The 19,792-nt window shown below is 42.9% G+C and overlaps 1 protein-coding gene across 3 annotated transcripts in view; it reads left to right on the plus strand.

Annotated features, from left to right (window-relative positions):
- Positions 1-19,792, plus strand: part of LOC143210516 (hemicentin-1) — a 188,898-nt gene that overhangs the window by 100,450 nt on the left and 68,656 nt on the right. For all 3 annotated transcript variants that reach the window (XR_013009270.1, XM_076427417.1, XM_076427418.1), the window contains exon 7: positions 13,817-13,968. Coding sequence is in view for 2 of the 3 variants with exons in the window: in XM_076427417.1 (XP_076283532.1) it covers positions 13,817-13,968 (152 nt within the window). In the remaining variant the exon portion in view is untranslated. The remainder of the gene's footprint in view (positions 1-13,816; positions 13,969-19,792) is intronic.

The following is a 19,792-nucleotide window of genomic DNA, read 5'->3' on the forward strand; positions in this document are numbered from 1 at the left end:
TTAGAGTATGTTATTGCAGTCGGACTCTATCGCAGTTGTTTAGAATATATTAGTTCAAGTCTACTGCAGTTGTTTATAATGTACGAGATAGAATCTATCGCAGTTGATTAGAATATATTAGAATACGTCAACACAAAGTTCCATCGCTGTTTCCCTTAAGATAGCTGTATAAGAAGAGGAACAAACTTTCGGCCAAGCCAATCATATTCATCATCATTAGAGTGCGGGTTTTATCGTAATCGGAAGATACGTAGGTGATCACACTCAAGGGGTAGTTTGCCACCCCTGAAAAATAAATGTTTTTCAATCCTTAATAACTCAATCTTCCAGTTCCCCAAACCTTGCCAGTATCATTAGCCAAATTGCCCCGACTAATTAGGACTTTTCGGGAAGCATTCAGAGGGTGCTAATCGAATGTCATTGAATTAGGTGTACTCTCAGCTTATTGAAAAGCCGCGTAAAGTCTGCGATCCGTGAAAACGGCGCGAAAAGAGCGGTTAACAGCCAACCCTCGATTAGAAGGTAACGATCGGAGCTGGCAGGTTTGCCAGATCATGGGAACGGTATCACTTAGGCGCGGGGCACGAGACAATTTCACTTAGGTCGACGATTCGCGGAATCGGCGCATACGAAACGAACTGAACCGTTCCGTAATGCTCGCTCGTTCCAGGACCAACCCGACTTAACCTACAAAACGAGTCGTTCCAACTTCTCGGATTCTTTCTGCCGTCTCTTCCGACCCCCACGGCACCCTTGTCTACTTTCCCCTGAAGTTGCTACCCCTTCTCAGCAGCCCCCAGTCCACTTGCGACGCGTTATTCGCAGACAGCGCACTGGAATTAAAATTTGATTGTTTATTTCGCTGGGAAAAAGCAATCTTTGCTTATCGACGTTCGTTGAATCTGCAGACGTTAACATGATTTTCCTATGGTTTCACGGATTAGGTTAAACACTTAACATTGTTCTTATTAACTGTTTTTTTTATATCTTAAAAAGCTGAATGCAATATCGAAGTCTTCATAAATAACGTATTGATGCTATTATTTGCGAAATGGATATTAAAACAAACATATAATAAACATCTTGAAATTAATTGTAAACATGCGAAAAGATTCGTTAGTCAACGCAGTGCTAATTGTTATTTCTGTAGATATTACAAAAACATTGAAAAAGAACATATGTTTGAATTGTATATCACAAACAGTTTTGTGCACTTTTTCTGTGACCCACATCAACGAATGACTTTCTCTGAAATTTTTCTGTTTCACTAAATTCCCTCGGGGGAAAAAGTACAATTCGAAAAATATTTGACTGTCCTACATCCTGTATTTGTCGAAACATGTCGAAAAACGTGCCTCCAATCCTCTTTAGATGGCTCTCTCCCCATCCTTTCAACCCTTATATTAATACTTGAGTACTCAGGTGCCTACTTTCAATTTGCCTGCAGGATTCTGCTGCATACTTTTGTCGACGATTAGCAAAATGTTACAGATCTCCACTCTCCAGAACAATCATGTTGCTTGTAATTAGACTGCGGATTTTATGCATTTATAACACCGCAGTTCAGTGATGAATGAAAAGAACACCTGTCAAATATATCCTTTCAAGAACAGTCTCCAGCGCAAAGTTGCTCGAAATCGGCCGGTGTAACTCGAATATATACGCCAGTAAGTTTCCTGAGCGGACCACAGTGTGCTCGCCACCAACCGCGAAACATATTAAAAGCATAAATACGCCAACAGAGAAGGACGCCCTCGGAAAAATGCCGGTTTCCCTCGTTCCCCTATTCTCGCTCGCCCTGCTCACACCCTAGCAACCCCTCCAACACCCACCCGCTGCGACACAAAGGGTCCCGAATGAATTTCAAACGCGAATTACGGGAAACATTTGCAGGCAACAACGGAACGACAACAGAGACCAAAGATCCGCCAGTAGAACCGACACACGAATTTTGATTTGCACATTTTAATCCAAGGCTTCAACCTCGTCGTATCTCCCCGAGCCCGCTAATTTTTTTCAAAGTCGTTTCTACGTCATGCGGGGGAACTTTTCACTCGACTATATAATTATTACAGTACTTTTATAGGGTAAATTTCATATTTTATCGGACTCAAAATTTGTGCCTTTCTGCTATAAATTATGATGTATTTGGTATGCAATCCAGTAGATTTGTAGCCGGGACAGCTGCAGATCGAAGTTTCGATCCCGTAGGATCAATGATTCAGGAGTTAGGCTTGCTTAAAGTTGAACAAATCGCAGTGTTTTTGACAGGTAAGGGCCTAGCCATGTTGATTCGTGATTGAAAAATAGCTATAAACTTTACAATCTAATACGCTCCTCTTCATAGACGAATTTTGCACTCAAAACATCCGTTTCCGCAAAAACGGTATGCAGTACAAAAAGTAGAAATCTCAAGCTTTAAAATGGTTGTTTTTTCATCAAATTTGGATAAATTTTAGCAAAGTTACAGCAGTTTCAATATTCAGCGAATTTTGAACTAGCTGTGGCTGCTTTAACTGGTCTGGGTTAGGTTTTTGTAAATATTTTCCACGATATTTCTTCTCCAACATTTTCTGAGATATTTTCTCTATGTTAGCGATATTATTGTGTGCCCGTGCTGCCATCTAGCGGTTCTGCGCGATCGTCACTACAAACCAATATCGCGGCGCCCTTACCTGTCAAAAACACTGAGAAATGCACAACTTTAAGCAAGCATAACTCCTGAACCATTGATCCTACAGGATCGAAACTTCGACCTGCAACCGCGCCGGGTACAAATCTGCTGGATTGCATACCAAATACATCATAATTTATAGCAGAAAGGCACAAATTTTGTGTCCGATAAAGTAAAGAGCAGCCCTTTTATAATCACCGGCACAATTGTAGACGAAAATTTTTATCTTCCACGCATATCCGCGGTCTAATGATCACTGTAAGGAATGGAGGCGTTCCATCCTGATTGGTACGAGAACAGGAACCAATGGAAAGGAGAGTAGCCGAAATGATTTGTTCCCCGCGGCTTCTGTTATCGGTGAGCCAGTTACGACGACGAACTTCAGACCTCAGCTCGTCTCGAGAGTGGTTTAAACCCCTCGGTTCTTCCGCGCGTTGGCGGAGGTACTTTCGAGAGTCGTTACCCCGTTCGCGACTCCGTGAACCCGCAAATGTCTCGAGTTTCGTTTCCATTCCCGGAACCGCGCTCCTCCAAGAAACTTTGTTCCAATCGGACCAGGAGGAATCGCGATACTTTTTTCCTGGCGACAGATCGATCCTCGGGCTGATACTCGCCGATCTCCATATTGGATCCAATTAACGAAGAAAAGTGCGATCGAACGTCAAAGTTTCAATTTCGATTTGGGTGAAACAAAGTTTGATATGTACAGTGCAAGAGTGTACACTTTCAAAACTGACGAATATTCAAGAATATTTCGAGTCCAATTTTCAATAGGTTCCCGTAGGAATTTTTGCATGTTCGACGGTTTAAGTTAAAGGGTGAAGCTCGCACTTTATGACAGGCGTGCTTAAAATTGCTGGAGGAAATGACCTCTCGTCCAACTCTCTTTCTATCCCACATAAAACATTCATATTTTACCGGCGAAGCTGTTCGACCAAAAAATGAACTGTTGAAAAGCGAAAATTCGTAGAGGAAGAGTAACCGAGACACAAAGACATTTTCACCGGTGCACGATTCCGAAACGGAAAAAAATGACCGGTGGAAAAGTGAAAATTCGGTGAAGCTGACCAAACAAACTCGCACAAAGGCGCGTGTTTTTACCGATAAATGATCCCGAAACAAAAGAATGACTTGCGGAAAAGCGAACATTTTTGGAGACAATTACCATAACATTTAATACTTTCGGTATTAAACCAGCCAGAAGAGCGAGATCCGGTCTATATATATGTTCGAGTTTTCCTTTGTTGAGCTCGCGGCAAGATTCGCAGTTCGTTATCCGATTCGGCGGCACTAATGAAAATGAACCACTCAGCGCGGAACGGAAAAAGCATCGATAATTTTACAGGGTCGGCTGTGTAGGCGGGCATATAGTTCAGCGGAATGGTATTCCCGCGGTGTAACGGGCTTGTTAAATATCGAATATCGAGCCGGAAAGCAGCCGCGGAGAAGCATCCGTCTTTCGAGCACGATTCCGCGCCGCGCAAATATGCAAATGCAATTCGACGTGGGTGAAGCAAAAGAAACGAACAGAAAGCTCTGCGTGGAAGCTGGCGCATTTTCGGTCGACGAGCGTTCCCTCGTTAGACTTTCAAGCGCATCGATCGGGAATCCCGCAATTATTCGACGTACGCCTGTCGTTGCCAATTAGACAAAGATTCGTGGGAACTGGAGGAGGCTGCCGGTAACAACGACAACCTCGGATCGATTCGAAAAAAACAGTTTAATTTTATCGATCGTCTTCAACATTCTTTTTCCTTCTTCCGTGTCCGTGTTTGTCTGGCTTTGTCTCTCGCGAACGAGAACGGGAAAACGTTTCGGTGCTTGTCCAACGTCTGCGAAAGGAACGGACGTATTTCAACGCGAATTAGCCCTGCTCCAGGAGATCTTCGTCTCGTGGAAGTTTACTTTGCGATGGGAAAAGCTGCACGCCCCGAAAAAACCACTCGCTCTCCGCTGCTCCCGTTCTAAAAGCACTCTTGGAATTTGTAAAAGTAATCACTCCCAGGTTAAATACCTCGGACCGACCGGATAATGATATTAACACCGACGGAATCGCCGGACGTTTTAACCCGCACAGAGACGGACATCGTAATCGCCTGGGGATAATCTTCTGTTCGACGTAAGCGCGCTGACGCCCGCGCTTTTGTTCCACCCGTGTCGCACACAGGGTGACCTGCCCGGCGAATGAACATAATTCCTATTAAACGAAAGGAAAATAAGATTTTTTATCTCCCCTTTGTGTGGGAATTGATGACCGTAAGCTCACAAATGTATTTCTAAAAAGATCTCTCTTTTTAGAACCTAATCGCATCTACAAAATTCTGAAAAAAATCTGACGCATTTAACATATCGAACCGCATATTCGAGAATTTTTTCCGATTTTTCAGTTGATAATTCTGGACGATGGAACGGAAAATCTAGAATGGGTGATTCGGGCTCGTCAGATGGTTGCATCGCGGAGGAAAACGATACAAGACGCCATCGCCACGGTACATTAGGATGAAAAGTTGCGAGACGATCCGTGTACGACGCTGGTTCCGGTGTCGGTGGTCGTCGAGGCGGTCATGAAATATTTATTCAAATATTTACGGTGAATTTATACGCGGCGGTGCATAAATAACCCGCTCGCTATTGGCTCGCAAGAGAGTCTATATCGTGCGGTGGAAACACCACTCTCTTCTCCACGGCTCGTTAGACTTTGAAGCAGTTGGACCGAGTGGCCTTCGATTATTCGCGGTGCGCTCATCTAAGCCGGTCCCCAATTAACGAAACATCGGGAAAACGAACTTCCTTCCGGCGCGGCGGAAGTTACGATGTTTCATCGAGACGGCAAGTTTCTAGTGGCCCGTTAGACCTCGTCGTTCAAGAAAAATACCCGGGAAATTCTCGAGCGGTTCGCCACTTAATGCGAGCCGTCCCCGGGAAGCCTCGTCGATCGTATCGCGAAAACTTCCCCTAACGAAGACGAGTCGCTCGAACGGCGCCAAATTCTAAATTCCGATCGCTCTGAAAAGAGTACCCGACGCCGTTTGCACTTGGCGAAAATTGCTAAGTGATTCCCGACGATGAATTATAAATTTTTATGCTTTTGAAACATTAGCAGGGTTGCTGGCGACACTGTACATAAAGAAAAATTGCAAGAACTGTCTATCGACATAACCTCACAATAAAATCGTCGAACTCAAAAACTTGCAATCTCCCAAAGAAAAAGAACTCGCTTCGAAAAAGCAGGAAAACTGCAACGTGTCTCTAAAATTTCTTTCTCGTGGCAATATGGTCTCGGTAATGCTAACCGCCCGATCGATAACCAATGACGCTAATTAGCCGCGAACAAGGAGATCCGGTGTTCCGAGAACGCTGTAGCGAATTCACGGCCGCTGAATTTTGTTGCAGAAAATCTGCCCGGCACGTAAACCTGTTCGAAACGAATTTTATTCGGGTATTTTTTTCCCCTTCGTTTTGCGTTCCCACGTCGGACAAAAACGAGCAGAGCACTTCAGACAAGAGCGGACGCGTATCAAGCGTGTTCCCGTGGCCATTTTTTCGATTTCGATCGAGTAGAGAGAGAGAGAGAGGGAGAGAGGGAGAGAACGGAATATTTAACGGACGAGTCCGCCGGCAGCTCCGGCTACGAAAATGGCAATATCATCGGCGATGGTTACATCCGTCCGGACGGAATTGAAACATTTTTCAAGCCATTAGAACGGAAACGACCGGTCTCGTTCGTACGCCGACGCGTACAACGTTCTCCGGAAGCATTACGACGTCGATCGTGCGTTTTAGACGCGAATCTGGCGTTTAATCGATATCGCCGTTACATTCTGAACAGTGCTCAGAATCAACAGCTCGATTGATTGATCGAATGAGGCTGACTTGTTGCATCTGAAATTTTCGATTTTTATACATCTTATAAATCATTTTGATAGTAAAATGCTAGGGTTTATTGTACAGGGTGTTCCACCTAACATGAACATATTGAACTTCTCGCTTATTATTTGTTGTGATACGACAAGATCATATTTTTCGAGATTTTGTTGTCATCGGAGCTTTTTTTTAATGGGACTACATATTTTATACATTTGTATCCATACTAGATTTGTATCCAACCATCTACAATACTATGAACTTCGCGTCACCTTGAACTCTGATAGAAGTATTAATGAAAGAAATTTGATTTCTCATTGTTATTCGTAGACCACTCTTCTTAACTTAGGATCACCCTTGAGAACGGCTGGGCCGATTTTGGTAATTCTTTTTTAAAAATGTTCGTATTAGTCCGAACTAGGTTATAGGATAAGAAAAATTGGAAAAGTATCACGGAAAAAATGGAAAATTCGGGAAACACTAAAAGCGCTTTTAGAATCATATTTCAATGCAACAAAAAAACGAACGTCGTAGCTTTTAATCAATATTTCAATAAAAATTTACATTATCGACGTCTGTTAAAATAAAATGCGTACCACTGACCCTCTCGCGAGCTACAACAACCCTACTCGCGAAGCTCGCGAGGCGAGTGAGCAACAACTCCCCTCTAGTTATAATATGAAAATTCTTATTCTCGCCAATAAGCGTCTGCAGCTTCCACGCTCGCCGATCGATTCAGCTCGTGGATTTCCGGTTCGCATTCCGCGTGCTCGGTGATTCGATTAAAAACTCTAAAAACCCCCGATCGCGAGAGCGCCGCGGCCGATGCTGGAAATTAATATTAATAATTTCATAGGAGTGTAGGTTCATCGGTGCCCGAGGCTCGTCCCGTCAACGGCAAACTTTCTCGCCGGACAAACAAGTTTAAATGAAATTGCCGTCCACGTCCCGCCGCGGAAAACCGTCCAGCCGTCGACGGATACAGGAAGAAGAAACCGAAGGTGGCAGCGGAGCCGATGCAAAAGAGCCGCTCGGGAAATGCAAGCTCTCTGAAAAACAGTTTTTAAAGGAGCCGGGAAATCCTCGCGCAAAAACCGATTTGATAAAACGCCGCGCGTTTTTCAATTAAAGTTTTTACTAGTTAACCGTTGGCAAAAACGGAGCAGATGTAACTTCTCGATCGATCCTCGTAATTGCTAGCCTGCGGATTTTATTCATTTATCCACCGAAAACGGCATGTATCTTCTGCTTAATGAATCCAGTTAAAAGCTGCGTTTGACTTCGACTTCGCACAAGTCAAAACTCGCGAAACCACTGGAGTCTGCAGCGAACACAGCGAGCGGTGCTGAAACAAAAGCCGCAGAATTGCATTCCGGCAATCATCGACACGATTCCACACACAGTTCGCGGAAAGGATCGCGTTGCAAAAATGCCGGCATGGCAGTTCGAACGAGGAAGAAGACAGTCGCACAGTCGCGATCGACGAGAGGTCTTGGTTTCATTTCCGGTGAGACGCGCGAAATGAGGAAACTTTTTGTTTGGACAGGGAACCAGGCCGCTCCGCTGTCTCGAAACACGCGGAACTGTCGGGATCGGTAAGCGCATCAAAATTGTGGACACACACAGGGGAGAACAAAAAAGTTCGCAGCGGAGCGTAGTTTGTTTCTGACACAGATTTCAACCGGGCTAGAGCGACGCGACCCCCTCCCTCTCTTTCTCTTTCGATTCTCTCTTCATCCCCTGTTGTCCCTCTCTTCATCCCACCGGTCCGCATAACGCGAAGTTTCTCCTTCCGTTTCGCTCGGTTTTTGTTCACCGCGCCGCTAAACGAAAATTTTGCACGTGAAATTGCCTCGCGCGCTTCACATAGCAAAAACAGAATTTCATGTTTCGCAGATTATGGGATAATAGTGTTTACGGGTGGAGGAGGTAGGGGAGAGCTAGCTCTCTGGATATATGCGGCTGTACTCTCTCTCTCCCCCTCTCCTCTCCTTCTCACTGTGTCGGCTCGATGCCGAAACGCGGCCAGCATAATTGCATCCGCGGGTGCAACGTTGCCCGGCGACGAAACGTTGCTCCTCCGATAAAATTCATCGCGCAAAGCATAGTTTCGATCTTCCCTGGACCGGGAACGCGAACCGTCTCGTCGTCGGATAATCGAGCCCTTCCCTCTGCCATGGCGAAATCAGCAGCTAACAAATCCTATGTAGAAAGAGAGGGGTTGCTTCTTTGATAGAAAATGCATGTCCTTAGATGTTCTGGGATTTTTAGATGAATATTGATGTTGCATATTAAAAGTTATAAGTAGACGGTGGATCTTTATGCAAAATAAAAATTGTCTACCTGAATCGCAACAAACTGGAGTGAAATAGAAAATTATATTCGTTCTTAATATGTTTAATAGATTGAAGATAATATAAGAATATAGTTAAATTCTTCTAATGCTTTTACCGTTTTAAATTACACCTACTCATTTTTGTCATAAATGCATAAAATCTGCTGGCTAGTTATAAGGACTAAATGAATTATTATTTAACCTCTGTTTCCCAAGTCATCCGGATGTTTGAAAAGAAGACGATTTTTTTAAAATTTTATTTTCTTTGAAAACTTGAGGACGGAGAACATCTTGCCAAAGCGATCTTTTGCTACTCCGACGTTCAGAGGAATATGTAAAGCCTTAGAGTGCGATTTTTTGGGACTTTCAGAATTATTTTATTTCAGCGAACTCTTGGACCGTGAATATTAGAAGTTACAAGAAAGTAGGTCATCCTGATGTTTCAAAAGAAGACGAATTTTTAAATTTAATTTTCTTTGAAGCTTCAAGGACGAAAAACGTCGAGTCAAAGCGATTTTTTCCTATACTGACGGAGGAACATGCGAAGCCTTAGAGAATTATTTTAATTTAGTGACCTCTTGGGCCGTGAAAATTAGAAGTCTTGAGGAAGTAGGTTATCCTAATGATTAAAAAGAAGTCGATTCTTTTTCTACAATTTTTATGATCTCTATATCAATTATTTTTATGTGATTAATATCAAGTTAGAGCAGAGGTAGAGAAAAATAGTCTATCTGCACCCTCGCGGACCAAATCGGAACCAACCAGAAATCGGTGGCCATTCGATTCTTTCCTCTAATATGACCGAATGTTTTCGAGATCTATGAAGTTGGGAAAGCGCCGTAAATCCCGTAACGAGTCCCTACAGGATAAAATTGATTTTTCGGCGAATCGTCGGGAAATATCTGGATCGCGGGACGAGTCATGGGAAACGTTAGCGGCCACCGTTCGCAGAAAAGTTTCCGGCCGTGCTCGTTACGCGGAGGCCACGGTACGTTCTGCCTTTAGAAAGATTCTGATCGCTCGGCAACTTCTTCGACTTCAGCCGACGGAGATAAATACAGTCGAGGTGGGACGGGGCCATGCCTCGCTTCTTGTGCCGCGAAAGATTCCCAAGTTTTCACTGATCCGTGCAAGACCCGAAACTTTCCTCGGACGTAAATTTGCCGCGCCAGCCCGAGTCCGCTTGAATAACCGTAGTTATGTCTTCCGCCGTGACGTATGCGCCGTACCTGTGTACCAGGGACGTTCCACTCGCGAATCGCAATCAATTTGCCACGTAGTCTCGCTGATTTTCTTCGCAATCGAATTCGCTCGATGCTGAGAGAAATTGGGGCCCTGAGAAATCTGTTGCACGTGTCCGTATGGAACTGTAATCGTTCGTTCGTCTTCAACATTTCACCAGTGGCTGGTAAAAATTGTTTAACATTTGCTTTTGTTCCACAAAAGGAAAAAGTAACAAATTCGTTTCTCTTCAGTGAACTAATTGTAATTATTGTAGCTGTAAAAAAAATCGTACAGAGTTTCCTCGTGACAATTACATATTTTCATGATCCCGTTTAATATTTTCTCCTCCATTTTTTTTAAACAAAGAGCAATCCTTTGAATGAAATATTCTGAATACCACGAATTGATAAATTGTGTTCACAATGAATTCAAAATTTCATATTCAATGCAATACAGAGCATTTTCAACGCCAAGCGAGTTATAATTGTCCGAAGTTGTCCATCGTTTAAAGTTATTACATCGGGTCTATAGGCGAAGGTCGCTGTTCCGCAGTTTCTTGAATCGTGATTATCCGGTTCAAAGATTCGCGTGAAAAGATCGCCACGTTCGAGAAGACTCTCGTCGCCTTCGCGAACAATTTCGCCGTGTAGAACAATGGCGAATTATTGCAGGCCGATAACGAGGCGCGCTGTTGCGGACCACCGTCACGCCGTGGCGCGCTGGCCCGCTTCCCGAACGTTTAATTAATACTTGGTTATTTTCCCGTTGGCCAGACTCGGGGCCACAATTTCGCCATCCAATTAATAACCATACACTACTGGCGGAGGGCCGCCATTAACGAGATTCTCGATCCTCGATTCGCTGGACCAATCTCCGACGACGAGTTGTATTAGGTGTACAAATTAATTTGTCACGACTCACGACTAATCGATTGTTCATTCATTTCTGTGTCTTTCGCCTGGCGTGCTCAGCTTTCAGGTTGACGGCCTCCTAATTGAAAATAACAAAGCCCCATCGAACGCTGCGCAGCTTACTGTTATCATTAAACTGCGGAATTTATGCATTCATCGCGGAAATGTTAGAAATAGTCTTCCAAGAATTAATGCAATCTGTCGTGGTCTGTAAAACATGCGAAAGTTGACATTTTGAAATTTCGATCTCTCGGTTTAAAACCGTGCAACAGGGAAGATTTTCAACATTCCGTACCCCTGAACATCCCGCGATTAAATTCACTGGAAAATTGAAGTTGTAAAGCATTCCCTCGGTACAGCTGTAAATGCATAAAAATTCGCAGTCTAATTACTAGGTTTCGGATGAAATCCAGGCAGATTCATATCCTCTGTTGAACGATGTGGTACTCATTTGTCACATTTTTTTAAACGAAATCTTGCTCGCCCGTCGCGAATTCATTAGCGGCGACTAATACTCCGAAGAATAATATTTCGCGTGTTTTCACGCACAATTTTATTCGCGTTAGATTTTTTATGAATGTCCCAAAAGTGTCTTTAAAAAGTCCCTTGCAAAATCCAGTTTAAATGTTTCCGTCGCGTAAATATTTTCTTTTACGTTTTGTGAACTTGGAGCTCCCTTGAGAAAGGAACTTAAATATCCATTTTTAATGAACTGTCCTGCTGTCGAAATTCTACATATAAAATAGCACCAGAATTAGCTAAAAACTTCAACTGAAGTGTATTAATAATAAGCCCATCTATTTTCCAAGTCGTTAAGACCAGGAAAACCCTCTTAAGATTTAATTAGTGTATAAATATCTTTACCAGGAATGAGAACTGCGCGATTTCCCTTGAAACTTATAAAAACTATTTTCTACTTTCTCTGGGTGAAGTTGAGAACTGCTCGGGGCAGAAAAAAATAGAGCAACGTGGAATAATTAGCAGCAATTTATTAATACTCTAGCTAGCAGAAGACTACTGATTAAATGTTCAGTGGTGCATAAAAAATTGAAGCAAAATTGTACGACTAAGAGCTGCCGGAGGTCCGTTGATGAAATCTTGAAAGTCTTATCTCAAAGAACGGTCCCAAAAAAGGAAGACTCCGTCGTATTACTGAAGTAGAAAGGAATTACCACGGCTGCAGAAATTAACGGGGAGGTAATGCCGCCCTGAGAAGTCTTGACCCGCAATCTGTTAATAACAACGCGTTAACTTCGTCAACGTTCCAAGTCGTTAAGGCCGGGAAACCCGTTCAAATTGAATCGAAGTAGCAATATCTTCAGCAGAGAAAGGAAAACCGCGCGATTTTCTTTTTTCCCCGCAGCCCGATAAAATTAGCTCAGCTCTTTCTCTCCGGGAGATTGAAAACCGCTCGGGGGGTGAACGGCGAAGCAACGTGGAATAATTAGCAGCGACTTATTAAGTTCGAAGTATTAGAACCTCGAGAACAGGAGAGGGAAATCTCAAGGCTTCGGGGGTCGGGTCCGTCTCGACGTCGCCATTGAAACACTTTGCCGAGGGCCGGGATCGCGAAAACTTTCGCAAGAACAAGTGTTCTCCCTGGGCTCTCTCTCACTCTCTGTCTTTCTCTCCAAGATGGACCTTTTTCTAGCTGTGTTTCGTTATCACAGTACGTTTCGTTTAATATGTTTCTCTCCCCTCTCTTTGCCGTTCGCTTTCTCTTTGGATAATTTCTTAGTGCTCGCAGTTTATTCCCGAAGATAAGGGAAGAAATCCTTTTGGACTGGGGTCTCGATTATTCCGCTCGATAGTCCTTATCGCAAGCATGCATTCCGAGCTCCGCAGGATTAGCCAGGCACACACGCGAACTATATCTTCCGGATCGGCTGCGCCGTTTCAACTTCGACTCGGTTTTCGAGATGTATTTCGTCACGGTTGTGAGTTTACGCGGCCGCCCCGGATAAGAGAACGAGAACGATTGCTAAAATTCGAACCTGGGATCAGTAGCCGAGCATATTATGCACAATGGACGTAGAGACGTCAACTAAAATTGTGTAGAGAAACGTCTTTCTAGTTACGGGGTATTCAGATGATTTGACTGCGAATTTTATGCATTCATGGAGAATACACTGTAGATCTTATGCATTTATAGCGAATTATTAACAGATTATCATAGTTTTATTTCGCGTAAAATTCCGCAGCCTGAAAAATGACTGTATTACGAAGGAACCCAATAACTTTGGACCCAATAGTCATTTTAAAAGAATGTTTTGTTATTAATAAATGTTAAATGTTTTCGGCGCAACGGTTCGATCGTTTACTGCTAATTATGAAGCAATTTTGCTAATTATCCAACAAAATCAACGTTTCAAAATCAACGATGTAACCTAGATCGTTTTCAATACGTTCTTACATCCGTGCCACACAATTATTATAAATTTATTTTCCCCAAAGCAAGTAAGTGAGTTGTTATGAACAATATTCCTTATATTCAATCATTTAATAGTTTTTGAAATTATTATAACATATTTACTTTACAGACGCGATTCAAATAAATCTTGAAAAGGATCCGAACTAGGATCTAAACGTTGATTTTGTTTGATAATTAGCAAAATTGCTTCATAATTAGTAGTGAACGATCGAACCGTTGCGCCGAAAGCATTTAACATTTATTAACAGCAGATACGATCGATAGAAGAAACATATTTAATGTTTTGTTATATTGGGTTGCCACAAATAATCTTCGAAAGATACTCCCGGATGGAGGACATCTTTAACTTAAACTTGTGTCTCGTTGTCTGCTTGCAGTGAAGCCGTTGAAGGTCGAGATCATGGGGAAGGACAAGATCCTATCAGCGGGAAGGACTTACGAGACGAGATGTCAGAGCACGGGATCGAAGCCGCCCGCCGATTTAACCTGGTGGAAGGCGTCGAAGCCCCTCAAGGGAACGATCAAAAACGTGAGTAACTGATTAAAATCTAACCGTGAGTCTCTCGGCGAATTGAATCTTGCATATAGAACGGCTGCGCGGTGGAGGAGGCTATAAGTTCGATTCAATTTTACCTGGTCCTTAATCGTTGCCGTCGTGGGAGTGCTTTGTCGTTTGTTTCCCCGGTTGTAAGAGAGGCTGGGGAACGCGAGTACCGGGAGAAAAGAAACTGCTAGAGAAAATTATGGGCTCAGGAAGAAGAGGGTGGAGAGAAAAGAGAGTGGAACCCACGAGTCACGTTCCCACGACGAAACGGAACGTCTCTGATGATTGGTACTCGGCCTGGAAGCACGGCGTCTTCTCGACGACGACGGGTAGCCGTTCCCGTCGATCTTTAGAAGAAAAGAATGACGCGCGCTCGATAACGAACCTCGAACAGAGGTAATAAACCTCGAGTGACAGGGGATTCCGGAAATAAATTTGTTTCCGCGAGAGACTCGTTTCATCATCCGTTCTTGGTTCTTTGATGTATGTGTATTGCGAGTACTGGAATTGGATGATACAGAGTGGATCTGAGAGATGGAGTGAAGTATATAATCCATATGGAGATAGAGGTCAATTGTTAGGGATAATTGCTCAGGGGTGAGGGTCTAGGAACCTAGCGAGGGGAATAGTGAAGGGACCAGTGAAGAGCTATGATGGATCAGTGAAGGATAAAGGTGGAAAGAAAAAGGATTAAGAAGGTCGACTAGGGTCCACTAGAGTCCACAAGTCCTCCTAGGTCTCAGGAACTCCCGCATGGTCCCTCATCCCGGTGGCTCCGGAGGAACTGATAATTTTGACAGTGCAGCTCTATTTGTATTACCGTTCGCCGTCGATCGATGGCGCTGTCAAACTAGCAAACACTACAGTGTCTGTGAGAATTCCTCTTTTGACAGTCTAAAGCTTCCCAGCTAGCTCCCATCTATCTGAAAACAACACTCTGACCGATCTCCAACTTTCAATAGAATCCCCGAAACCACCGATTTTTCACAACATCGATATTCCACAGCTTGTGACACAAAACTCCACACATAGTGATTGATCTATACATCCTCTATACACGTGGTTCTACCATCAGTGATTACTCCCGGACAAGCACAAAATTGTCCGACGCACCTGTCGCACGAGTTTTCCACATTTCCACGGTGGCTTCTATCGCGAGCTATACATGGACAATCCAAACTTTTTTATCGCGGGATACACCAAAATATTGTATCAGAACATTCTAGAATATATTAGAATATACCAGTATACGTACATATACTAGAGTATAAATGAACTCCTTTTTTTATTTAAAGTATAAATGAATATATTAGAATATACTCGTATATATTGTACATATAAATTAAGAAATATAACTAAAAATCGATCGAGAAATGTGTAATACTATTTCGTCACGGAAAAGAAGGCAGCTCTTATCTACACTACACTCCACGTACAAAAAGATAAAGTTCTCTGTTTGTTCCGCTGACGCACCGACGCGTAAAATAACTTCGTGCCTGAACGACAACTCGATGGCTTTCCGAAGGAACCTGTCCCGACCGGAAGTCCCGGATAATAAGATCGATAAAGTCCTCCGGGATGGAAGGAAGAGTGTGACGATCGTCCAACAGGAAAAAATTCGCGATGTGTCGCAAGGATGCGCCCGGAAAGACGTTCCGGAGGGGACACCGACGAACACGTCGAGGCCACCGTGAAGCAGCCGTCTTTGGCCGGCTTCCTGTGGGACACCATTCCCACTGACACGGATGCTTTCCGAAACAGCTTCACCGAGCCATCGGGAATTCAGTGATGAATCGCTGTCGTGCCGGCCGAAAGCCTATGGGAACCCAAAAATTCAGATTTTCCGACCGATGGAATCCCACCACTCGAAAGAACTCAAGTTTCCCAGAGTTTCAAGACAGTTTGATGGAACCAAACTATAGAGGACGTGGGAATAAAATTTGCTGCAGTACGAAATGGAGATGCGATCATTTTTTAGCGAGACAGGATTGCTATTACGATTAGGATGACGACAACGAATTCTCTTTTATTCTCCAGAGAAGGGAAAACTGTTTGTCCGATTAGCCGGTTGAACCTACGCTCGTTAATTCACTTTGCTCGAGCCTTTGATCCGGGTCCGTTGCGACCGTTTGATCGAATCACAGCTCTCCCTGTTCTGTTTTATTTCGATGGGACGTTGGTCCGTGCGCCCCACGTTCGACCGCAACCTTTCAACTTCTTCAACCGTTCTTTCGGTTCGACGTCTCTTCCCTTTTGTCTCTGAACCATCGATTTGCATTGTTAAAGTGGCGGAAAGAAAGCATTCTCTTCCGCGAAAGCAGAGTCGCCGGGTTAAGACTTGTCTCCCACTCTACCCGACCCCTTCTACACCTGACGCGTTACCTGCATTTTTGACAACATTTTTTGTAGAGTCAGATTTTGTAGATTTTAGAACAGTCGGAGAATACTGTAATTGTTCTTCGGTACCAAATGCGGCGTTATTGACGAACGCTAATCAGTGAAATAAATAATTATCCGTACATAAATCAATGTCCTATCTGATTCGACGTTGGACCAAAAACGATTTCGATTAAAGTAAATAAATTAATCAAATGAAATAAATGTAAATATAATATGTACACGATAAATAAATGTAATATGAATAAACGAAATGAAGTCCTCCGCAAAAACTCGATCATAACGATCACTATACAGAGTGTACCAAATTAAGTGTTACAAATGTTTTCGTACGAACTAAGATGGTACAACTAAGCAAGGGGTGATACCACATGTAAAAATAAGTCGAAAAAAAGGAGTAACATTTTTAGTTTGTTGCTTCGTTTTCGCGAAAATCGAATCGTCTGACTCGTCTGACCATGATCAACCAATTCTACTTTCTGCATATACTAAAGCACGCGAACCTGGCGGAACTTTCAACTCGATTTTCTCGAAAACGAAAAAATGTTATTCCTTTTTTTCGACTTACTTTTACATGTATTATCACCACCTGCTGAGTTATAGCACCCGTCCGGCAACATAGACGGTTAAATCGTTAGTTTCCGCGTTAGTCGACGACGGGGAAAGAACAACGTCTGGGTTCGAGCGATTGAAATAGTGAACTATTAATTGTTCGACTGCTTAATCAAGAGAGAGACCCGTTAACGACTCGATAACCAACGGTTGTCCGTGTGATCGTTCATGTTCGTTCTCATGATTTCACTCGGGCCGAATCCACGGAACGACGGGAGAGGATCGGTGACGTTTACCGATGGACCCGTTATCAATCCGGTTGCTCCCAGATGGTTCGATAGCAATTACATGAACGCACCCGATAAATTATTATCAAGCTGTCTGTCACTCCCGCGAAACTATTAATCCGCTAGCAATGGCAACATCGGCTCGCAGATAAATCATCCCCCTGGAACTCTTGCGTTTTCTATGGGGCCGCGTCGATATTACCATTCTAGCGGACGATATTAATTTATACTGTCTTTTAAATCTTGTTGCAGCTGCGCTCCTATTGCAACCCAAGCTATTAATTCAATGTATCTTGATTGTGATGTAGACCACTGCAGAGATGATATGCATTCATAGTAGATTTCCAGTTGGAATGAAAATAAACGTCTATTTTACGATGTCCAGCGCATTGTTTCATTGTTTTAATTCTTTTTTTTAATTATATCTTCACAGGAGGTCTTGCGGAGTACATTCACTAGGTTCCAGATGGTTAACCCCTTGCCGTACCATTTTCTTTACAGTTGCGGTGATTATAACGTCTTTATTCCGAAAAATGTCGTAGAAATGAAAATTTATATTTTTTGAAATTTAATTATATTACTTTCATTTAAAAAGAAAGGCATAACATTCGTATTTGTTAGACTTTGTTGAAATCTTCATCATGAGTCTGACTCGTTAAAATACGGCAAGGAGTTAAAGGAATCCGTGCAGCTCCGAATTTTCAATTTCTCCCGGCCGAGTACCTTCCAATTTCTTAATGACCTCGAAGCTTCTTTCTTTCCTCGTTTGATCCGCGAAATTCCTGCTCGGTCGAGCTTGCCAGAAGCGGACAGGTTACGGATTCGCGGAGGTACTTCCTCCGGTGCCGCCACTTAAACGTGGCTCCCACGAGAACCTCTCTCCCTTCCGCAAATATTCCCTCCGTCCCTGCGAAAATTTCGCTCGGTCTCCTCTATCCAAGCTCTGCGGACTCGGTTGTGTTCCGTTGAATACGCTTTTATCGTATAAGTTCGTTATAATTAATAATTCCCGATGACTTCGCAAACCGCTAACGACTGAGTGGATCGTTGCCACAATTCTGCTGCTTTGTTCTATTAAGAACTATTCCAGTTTAAACCACAAAATTCGAATAAAATTTATCATAATTAGAGGCGGATATTCAAAATACAATTTTTCCACTTGAATTGCGACCAACTAGAGTGAAATTAATTTTAACTTGATAATCAATGCTGGTGCAACCCCACCTATTTCGGGGTGGCAGCAAGAGGGTGAATACGTTTAATAGGTTGAAAGTAATATGACTAATATAATTTAATATTCATTATCTCGGCAGTCTGAGCATCGATAGGAGTTTGCGTTTGACGACATTTCTATGTGAAATTGTCAACGGAGAATCTCGAATGCGATGAAAGGGGACGGGTGATAGGGTATCGCGTTGAATCGCAAACCGTCTCGAACCTGTCTAGGGTGTCGTCGCTGGGAACGATACTACCGGCGACCACGGTGCCCGAGTTGGCGCCGCCTAATTTGTAGAATCCATTAGTCGGGACGAGGAACATCGTTCCGCGTCGCACTTCCAGTTGCAACCGGTGACAGCGCGAGTAATAGCGAAACTGCGGTAATAATAGCAACCCGGGGGCGGAAATAGGGGGGTTGTGTCTTGTCCTTGGGCGACGCTGTTCGCGAATATCGGTCGGAATTGCACAGATGCCCTAGAAAAATGAGGGAGGCGGTCGGGAGGTCCCAATTTGTTCAATGGTACCTAACAATTCAATTCTAAGACGTTGTAAAAGGTGAATTCTTCTCGATCGGAAAACGAATATATAATAAATTTTATGATCTCGGCGCAGGGTTCGATCACTTATAGAAACCTGCAATTGTGCAATTAATTAAACATGTTCGTTGTCATATAAAATCGAGTCAGCCTCATGACGAGCATTTCAAACAGAATTTATTAAACAATTTTCAGCTTATTAGCCATAGCAAAATAAGGGTAGCTTCTTCCTATTTGCTGTTGCACAATCATCTTCCACAATCCATTGGACTATGAAATCGATTCGAACGCGTGACGGGCATTTCAAACAGAATCGATTAAACATCAATATTATATATTCATTTCATTTAAATCGCAATAAAATTCTATTCTCTTGTTGCCAATATTTAAACACTAAATTCAATGCAAATATACGATGGATAGACATTTTTCCCCCTCTGGGAAATTAATGGGAACGAAGAAGTTACAATTATTTTAACTGTGAGAAAAGTTGTACAGCAAAAAAATGTAGTCTTTTAAACGAGGAAAATAGATTTACATACCTACCAGAGATCGTTATTTCGCGTGTATCTAAATCAGTCTTTCTCAACCTATTTTGGTTGACGGCACACTAAAAATATCTGGAATTATTTGCGACACACACCTGAATATGAAAAATGTAAAAGTTGTACGATACAAAAAAAACAGAACAAATTATTTATTTGCAAAATTTATTCAATGAGAGGACTGGGCCTGTTTTCTTGAACAAATTAAATCAAAACGAGGTTCCAAAGTTGAGGTAATTACAGAAATACTATTCCAAAGTTACAAAACCCATGC

This window comes from Lasioglossum baleicum, chromosome 7 (assembly GCF_051020765.1).
Source record: "Lasioglossum baleicum chromosome 7, iyLasBale1, whole genome shotgun sequence".
NCBI lineage: Eukaryota > Metazoa > Arthropoda > Insecta > Hymenoptera > Halictidae > Lasioglossum > Lasioglossum baleicum.